This window comes from Mycteria americana, chromosome 2 (genome assembly GCF_035582795.1).
Source record: "Mycteria americana isolate JAX WOST 10 ecotype Jacksonville Zoo and Gardens chromosome 2, USCA_MyAme_1.0, whole genome shotgun sequence".
Lineage (NCBI taxonomy): Eukaryota > Metazoa > Chordata > Aves > Ciconiiformes > Ciconiidae > Mycteria > Mycteria americana.
Genome location: NC_134366.1, coordinates 108901905 through 108910274, shown reverse-complemented (window position 1 = coordinate 108910274; position 8370 = coordinate 108901905). Strand labels below are relative to the sequence as shown.

At 47.1% G+C, this 8370-nt stretch overlaps 1 protein-coding gene across 1 annotated transcript in view; it reads left to right on the top strand.

Moving 5' to 3' along the window:
* Nucleotides 1–1318: 1318 nt before the first annotated feature.
* The window catches only part of SCGN (secretagogin, EF-hand calcium binding protein), a 31803-nt gene continuing 24751 nt past the window's right edge, over nucleotides 1319–8370 (top strand). Inside the window, exons 1-2 of the mRNA XM_075494257.1 lie at nucleotides 1319–1391; nucleotides 2123–2193. Coding sequence (XP_075350372.1) covers nucleotides 1319–1391; nucleotides 2123–2193 — 144 coding nt within the window. The remainder of the gene's footprint in view (nucleotides 1392–2122; nucleotides 2194–8370) is intronic.

Sequence of the window (8370 nt, the reverse complement as noted above, 5' to 3'; positions counted from 1 at the left end):
CTTGCCATTGCGTTAACGTCTTGACGATAATTTTTCTGGAGTCCAAAGGTGATCCCGGGCTGCCGGCCAGGGAACCCCCGTACCGAGCCGCTCGCATGCTGCTGCTTAAAGGCAATGGCTCCGCAGCATCTCCTTTTCCTTTGCACACTGGACAAGCTGGACATTGCTGCTGTGATGTCTCTGAAATAATGTAACTTGCAGACCTGGTATTTCCTGAGTAAAATGCAACTTTTAGCTCTTCAGGGTTTGTTTTTTTTTTTCTCAGATGAAATAGGAGCTTGCTCAGGGCAAACTTCAAATACTTTCAAAAGCCTTTTCTGCTCTGCTTCTGAGAGCCTCTCTAGAGCAATCAGAATTTGCATAAAATCGAAATATATATATTGAATCAAAAGCAACCTGGAAAAAACTATCTGTAAGGGATCTCAAAGGAGATAATAAAGTTGTTAGAAACTATTCTGGGAGCACACCCAAAGACACAGAGCCCAGTCCCAGGTACTTGAAATCACTGCAGGTGAATATACAGGTGACATTCAAATCACATGTAGTCCCAAGCAGGACCATCAAGAATATAAATAAATATCAGCCCTTCTCTATCAGTGCTGAGACCTCTAACCCCAAGGTTTCTTCTTTTGATTAGGATTACAGGAGGAAGAGGGTGTAGCTTTCCATCCGTCCTCATTCTGTGGCTCTTCATTCCTGCGAGGGAAACCCTCCTGACGGCTGGGAGGGATGAGAAGGTGAGAGACCCCTGCCTGCTGCTGCTGCTTCGTTTTCTTAAACCGAGGAGGAGAGTTACACGTTTTAGCAAACTTTCCCCCCCGCCCCCAAACACCACTTCTCCTCTGAAGCCTCACCTTTCCCTCAAGCACTTCTGCCGTCGTTCGGGGAGTTTTGAAACTTCGAAGGTTGTCTGCAAGGGGCGCACGGCCCTTCCGGAGCGCCGGCTGCGGGTCGGGTGTTTCTCCCTCCTCCCCGGGAGGGCTGAGATCCGTCCTGCCGGAACCTGTGCCCGAGCACACCCCGATTTCGAGACGGGCCTTGCCCGTGGGCTGCTCCGGGGGACAGGCCCCCGACACGGGCTGCTCCGTGGGACGGGCCCCGCGGGGCCGTGCCGCACGCGTGGGGGGGGGGGGGGGGGGGAGGGCTTCCCCTCTCCCCCCCCCCCCCGCGCCCCCCGCGGGGCCGCCCCCGGGGCGGGGCCGCCGCCCTCAAAGAAAGCCGGGGCCGCCGGCGGCCGCGGGCAGAGCCTCCGCGGGGCTGCGCGGGGGCTGCGCGGGGGCTGCGCGGGGCTGCGCGGGCGGGCGCCGGCGGCAGCACCATGGAGAGCGGCGCGGCGGGGCGCCTGGACGCCGCCGCCTTCCTCGGCGCCTGGCGGCGCTTCGACGCCGACGGCAAGTGGGGCCGGCGGGGAGGGGAACGGGACACGCGTGGGGGGCCCAGGCGGGGGTGTCCGCTGGGCGGGTGGGTGCCCGCCTGGGGGTGGGGGGGTGCCGTTTAGAGGGCGCCCAGGCGGGTGAGTGGTGTGTGCGGGGGTGCTGGGGCGGACGGGTGCCCAGCTGGGTGGGTGCCACGTAGTTTGCCCACGCGGGTGGGTGCCCCGTGAGGGTGAGGGTGACCGTTTGGGTGGGTGCCCGTCTGGGTGCGCATGCAGGTGGGCGCAGTGTCTGTGGGTGCCCAGACGGGTGCCTGCATGAGTGGGTGCCTGCCAGCGCATCCAAGCTTGTCCCCCACGGGGTCCTGCAGGTGTTTCAGAGCCCCCCTCTTCCTCCTCTTCATGCCCTAGTATCAGGTCTAAAATCCCCCTTTTCAACCCAAAATTTTTGCCTTTTCATCACCTCCCCGTTCCTTCAGCTATTCCCTGTTGTGGTCCCAATCTGTTGGGTTTTGAGGTTTTTTGCCCCTGAATTTTCTGTAAGGAAATCTCCGAAGGGAACCCCACAACGCTGTGCCCAGCACCCACATCGACGTGAACTGATCAAATTGAATAGGAAACCCCCTGAGTGGGCAGGCAGGGCCCCCAGCTGGGACCCCTACCATGCAGCCTTGAGCCCCCTGCACACGACCTGGTTCCCAGAGCTCAGGCAGTACCGCCTGACCATTAATATGTTTGACTTTTATTTAGACAATGGTTACATAGAAGGGAAGGAGCTTGACAATTTTTTTCATCATCTCCTGGAGAAACTGGGACCAGAAGTAAGTCCTGCGCCGCGTTAGCTGTGCATCAAGTCCAAGTAAAAAGGTCATTATGTTCAGAGATGATTTGTATTTGTTGTCCTCTGGTTGCTAGCTCCCTTAGCAATCCCCGAGGTAAAGAGATTTTCTCCTGGCAACAAGGTGGCCTTTAAGCAGGTATGACAACAAGTGCAATCACCTGAGAAGTTCAATCGCTTGTTTTGAGCCCAACAGCTGCTGTCACCGTGAGACTGTGGTTGGCACCAGCTGAAGGGGCTGGCTGGAAGCGTGGAGAGGAAGCCATTTACTGCCCTTAAATGAAAAAGCACCGGCACACAGTCGGGCAGGGGGAGGGGGAGGACAATGGTGATGGTTTATGCAAGCGAGTGCTGATTAGTTTCGTTAATATGATAGGTTTCTGTCCAAGGTCAATTTTTAACAAATATCCTGTCATCAATTTTAAATGGTGCTTAGGAGGAAGATGTACGTCTGTATTGCCAAAAATGGCTAGAAGCCAAACAGGAGTCAACTCTGTTGCTCGAAAGGTCAAGACCTGGCTCCCAAGCGTTTCTGGGTTTCTCCCCTGGTTTCCTTTCCTATTTTTGGCAGCATTTCCCTTCTCTCACTCCTGCATCTCAGTTCTACCAGAAGTTGCACAACAATTTACAGGGGCTGGTTTCCTCAGCTCCAGGCCATACGTTGCCTTTGACTGTCACCAGCAGTGAAGGAGAAATCCTGCCACTCAGGTCAGCTGCTCAGAAGTACGTAAAGAATATATTCTGATAACGGGCTTAATATTTTCGCTATACAGTGTGTGCCCATCTAGGAAGAGAAAAGGAGTAAGCATCTTCCAAATGGAAGGAGAGAGTGTGCCAAAAACCAGAGATGAAACAATTCCTTTAAGCAAAAAGTAATTAACAAAAAGGGAGAAGGTAGCTGATAAAAGGCATAAATTCATGAGTATCAAGTGTAAAATCACAATTATACTTACAAGCCAATTAGGATTCTTGGATCTTTGGGGCTACAATAAAAAAATAGGAGCTGTGAATAATTTTTCAAGCATGTTTTTGTTCAATTTGCAAGTAAATTTGGATTGAAATACTGGCAGTTTATGCAGAATGTCTTTCTAGAGCATGGATGGGTAGATGAACAGATAGGCACGTAAAAAGACTTCAAAGCAAATAAAAAAAGATTCAAAAATAAGCGCTAAGAATCATTAGGGACACAGAAAAACTGATTGGAAGAGAAATTGAAAAGCTCATAATCATTTACCTAGGAACAGAAGGTGAAACTGGGAGCTGCTAATCTTGGGGTATTGAAACACCAGCACAAAGCACGCTCAAACGAACCCAGTGACAGCAAACGCGAGATGTTGAAGGAGAGGCTTAACATGAGGCCGCAGAGCTCAATGCTGCGGCAGGTCGCTGAAGCAAGGGACCTCCAAGTGGGGCTCTCTAGCGTGAGCTGTAGCTGGTGATAAAACCGAGGTTTAGCCGGGGATCTCACACTGCAGGCAGCTGCCTAATGATGAGAGGTCAAGAGGAAGCTTCCAGCCCCACTCTAGCCCATAGCTGCCCTTGCACATCCCTCACGTGAGATTTTGGAGACAGCATCACACCAGCTGGGTTGCAAACCCGGCATGTTACAGCAGCTTTTGTGGTCTTGCTGATTATCGATGTGAACTCTATTATACTGTGTTAGGTATCAGCAAACAGCACATGCAAAATGAGGGGGCTCTAGCAACAAACTATTCTGCTTCAAGAAATCAAGAAGAGGTTCACTGATTGCCAAAAGTCATGCTCAGATGACTCCAGCTTAAACCAGCACCCTCATCTAGCTTGCATCTCCTTTGCTTCTGCTGTCTAGGTTTTTCCATTAAAAGAAAAAGCTTAACACAAATTGAATGAAGAAAGAACCAACTCCCTCTCTCCCTATTAAACAGAAGAAATAGGCTCATTCTGGAAGACAGTGCTCACTAACTGCCAGCGTGCTCAAACAGGCTCTCAAGTGCTTTTGGTTTTCTCTCCTGGTTTTCCTACCTATTTTTGGCAGTATTTCCGCTCAAGCAGTATTACCCTGAGTGATAAGATGACGTGTTGCCTTGTTCCCCTTTGCCAGCAGTCTGGTTTCAGTTCTCACAGTTGTGTAGGGACAAAACGGTGTCCTGTCCAGCGGGCAGCAGGCAGAGCAGTCTGCCTTGGCGGCAAAAACCCCAAGGGGAGCTTTGTCCTGGGAGACCGAGAGCAGTCCCCTGCCTCGCTCCCCTAGGTATGGGGATTGCCTGGAGCACTGGATTTAACAAAGGTCTCTACGACCTTTGCACAATGAGTTTGTCTAGCAACATTGAGCCATTTTTCTCTTTTTCACATGATTTACATTGTACAGGCTTGTGGTTATAGTGGGAGGGGTAAAGGATCCCCTTTGCACTGGTTTTCACCATCCTACAGAAAGAAAGTGTCCTTTGTGATACGAGCAGTGAGCTGGGACTGAGCATCTCTGCTTTACTGCTCGTTTTGACCTTTACTACTTCTTTGGGCTCTTAACATCTCTGTTTCCTTGCACAGTAAAAGGGGGAGACAGTAATACACTGGCATAACTTCCAGATGTGGCACAAGGATTAATTAGTGACTGTATCTGAAGTGCTCTACAAGTGATAAATAATGTTATCAGCACTGGAAGTTGTCTCTGCTTGAATAGTGAACGGCTTCATAATTATATTTTTTCAGCCTGCTCTCTCTAAGCTGTTATTTTTCTTAATGACCACTGTAGTCCTTCAGCTCTGTTTTTCTTCCCAGCTACTCTGCAGCATCCCCAGCTGACACTAAATGCCAGGGGATGGGAGCAGCTGGGAAAACAATGCAAAAGGGAGCCTGTCGGGAAGCTGAGAGGCACAGCTCTTCCTGACGGCTCCGAGCGAGGAAGGAATCTTGAAATACCATCCAGTGAGGGAGGCTAATTAATCATCTTTTATTGAACCATCAACAATTTAGGGGGGAGGGGGAAGAAACTTTGCAACAAAGGTAGACCTAGAATAAACCGACCCAAATCTCAGATGCTGCTTTCTGTCTCTCCTCCTCCAGCAATGGGCGATTGCTGGAAGCATTTGGACAATGCCCTTAATAACATATGTTAACTTTTGGTCAGCCCTGAAGTGGTCAGGCAGTTGGACTAGATGATTGTTGTAGGTCCCTTCCAACCAAAATATTCTATTTCTATTCTATTCTATTCTATTCTATTCTATTCTATTCTATTCTATTCTATTCTATTCTATTCCATTCCATTCCATTCCATTCCATTCTATTCTATTTCTAAGAAAAGGCCTTTGATTTCCAGGTTTGTGTTACATATGCATAAGGCTTCAGTGAAACACGGGGGATTTATGACACTAAAGTTTATATAAATTCTCCATCAGCTGGAGGGGCTTCTGTGGTTTGGTTTGTTTGGGGGATATGAAGCAGAATCGAGGACAATTCAGCCACAAACCAGCACAGGTTTGTGAACTGCTGGCATGATCCATCTGCGGCCGCTATTACTCCTATGACTTTCTCTCTAACCATTTGAGCCTCCAGCTTCCAACCTGCTGCTGCATGGCTGCTGTGAGCTGCCTGTGCTCTCTTCTGCTCACTCATAAACCTCTTTCTTCTACATTATGGACACCTTTCCATGCATTTTCTAAGTTTTTATACTGAGGTGAAAACTTAGTGAAAAGGACAGTTTCTTTCAGCACTGAAGAAGTAATTTTATTGGAACAGGAACTACAGCCCCTGCCTTTCTCTCTTACATTGCTGTACATCTTTCTTTCTGTATAGAGATCATCTAGGATCTTCCTTGCTTGCTCTTTGCTACAGTTTTAATGAAGCTCTATGTATATTCTCGTAATAATTAGACAAGAAAAGTTTTCTAGATGAATGGCTATAAATTTTGGGTTTGGATTACTGAAAGTTTCCATAAAACCAATGATGTCATTGCCATTATGCTTGCAGAGTTTTCACAGAATGGTATTTCACTTTGCGTAACTTATACTAAAATTAGACAGAAGACTTTCAGATAAAAGTCAGTTTCCCTCACTAACTCTAAGTGTGTGTGTAAAAGACCAAGTGTAAAAATTTTTGAAGTGTAAATTTGATCAGGCAAGACAGGTATTGGCCTTGTTATAATCCCCCTGCCCCCAAACCACCTGGATAGTTATGACTGGAAGGGACTGAAGGTAATCTTCAGGAGCTCACCCTGAACAGCCATAAAAGATTTGTCTTTGCCTTTTACTTCCAAAGAAGATGAGGAGCCTCCAGCTATTCTTGCACTTCATCCTTGCCTTGCACAATGTATTGTCTATCTAAATTATGTGTTTAACTTAGTATGGTCAGGAATGCAGCAGGTAGTCATTCAAACAAAGTTTAATAGCTAAAATATCAGCCAGCCTCAAAGCCACCTGAAGCAGACTTCACCTATGTTTCACCACCCCAAGAGACTCAGGATCACAGACCAGGTCTCTGGTGACCAGCAGGTCAACAGCAAGAAGACCCCTAGCAGAAAGCATTCATCTTGCATCCTCCTCCAGACTAATTCAGAAATCTAAACCCTGAGTCGATCCTGATTATTTAGACATAAGGAAGAAACTCGTTATGGTGAGGGCGGTGAGACACTGGAACAGGTTGCCCAGAGAAGTTGTGGATGCCCCATCCCTGGAAATGTTCAAGGCCAGGTTGGCCGGGGCTTTGAGCAACCTGATCTAGTGGAAGATGTCCCTGCTTATGGCAGAGGGGGATGGAATTAAATGATCATTCAAGGTCCCTTCCAACCCAAACCATTCTATGATTCTGATTATTGCCAAATACAGTTATTTCTTTAGGTGTGGCTTTTGTCAGCCTTGGTTAGCCTGACCAGTTCCTGTTCTTGTTCCTGCACATTAAGGCAGGGCACTGCAAGAGCCTGGAAGTATCTCTAAATTCAAACTCAACATGCCTATGGGAAAAAACAGACACGATGTGTTCTCATTGCCCAAAGGCATGTCAAAAAACTTTCAGCCTAGCGGAAAGGGCAGAAAGAAGAACCTGTCCAAAGCCTAACCAGAAAACCGTGATGGCACAGGGAAGGCTGCAATAGCCTTTGTTGGATGTGGTGTCTTCTACGTGAACAAATATTTCACACATACGTGCTGATGAGAGCTAAAAAAAGAACCAAAACACAACGCAGTATGACAGGGTAAGTGCTCATCTAATGTAGCATGCAGGATTACAGTAAATCCTAACCAAAACACAGGGCCAAATTATCAAGTGATGGCACTGCAGTTAAGTAAGCAAGACTGGCCCAAATGAGAAGGTACCCCAGGAGCTGCAGGGTGAAATCCCACACTAATGCAGGCAATCCAATGTACAACTGCATGGATGAAGTGAAGTCATTCATATGATTCATTTTTTTAATGCTATGGGATTTAAAGAAGAAATGTTTGGCCAAAAAAAGGTTCTTCTTGTAAGGTCAAAGTGTACATTACTGATGTCCCATCTGGTCTCTGCTGGCCTCCTGTCTGTACTGTGTGGCTTTTGGCATGGTAATATTTGTGGAGTTTGTTTTCCAACTAGCCTTCTTGGCAGACATAATTTATTTTCATAGATGTTGTAAGAACTTGATATCTCTGGGACCCTTTACCCTTCTATCAAATTTGGCTGAAACATTGTTAGGAGAAACATGTGCTCACGCCAGCATTTTCAGTGAAGCCTCTTCTTTTTTCAAGAAATAGGCTATAATAGTCACTTATATTTAGTTTCTTCTTGCTTTTTATACCCTTATCAATATAGTGGCTTGCTTCCAAAAATCATGTCAAAAAGGAAAAAAAAATCCATTTATGACAAGACTGTCTTGATCAGCAAGAATTAAATGAGACGTCCCCTTTCATCAAGTAGGAAAGGCTCCATAGTGCTCCACACATTCGCTTTTTACTCCCCAAAACAAATGACTCACAGTTGTGTTTTCATCAAGGCAAGCTGCTGTCAAGCACATGGATCCCTTAAGGAGCAAAAATTTAATTTGACAGCATGAGGCAAAGAGTGCAACAATATAAAAGGAATGGGTTAACAAAGAAGACAGATTACAGCCAGGTTTCCAAAGAGTCATAACCAACCACGACAAAGAAGTTAAATGCTGTGGAGATTTAAAAAAAAAGCGAGCATGCCCTTTCCATTATTAGAAACAGTATTAAAA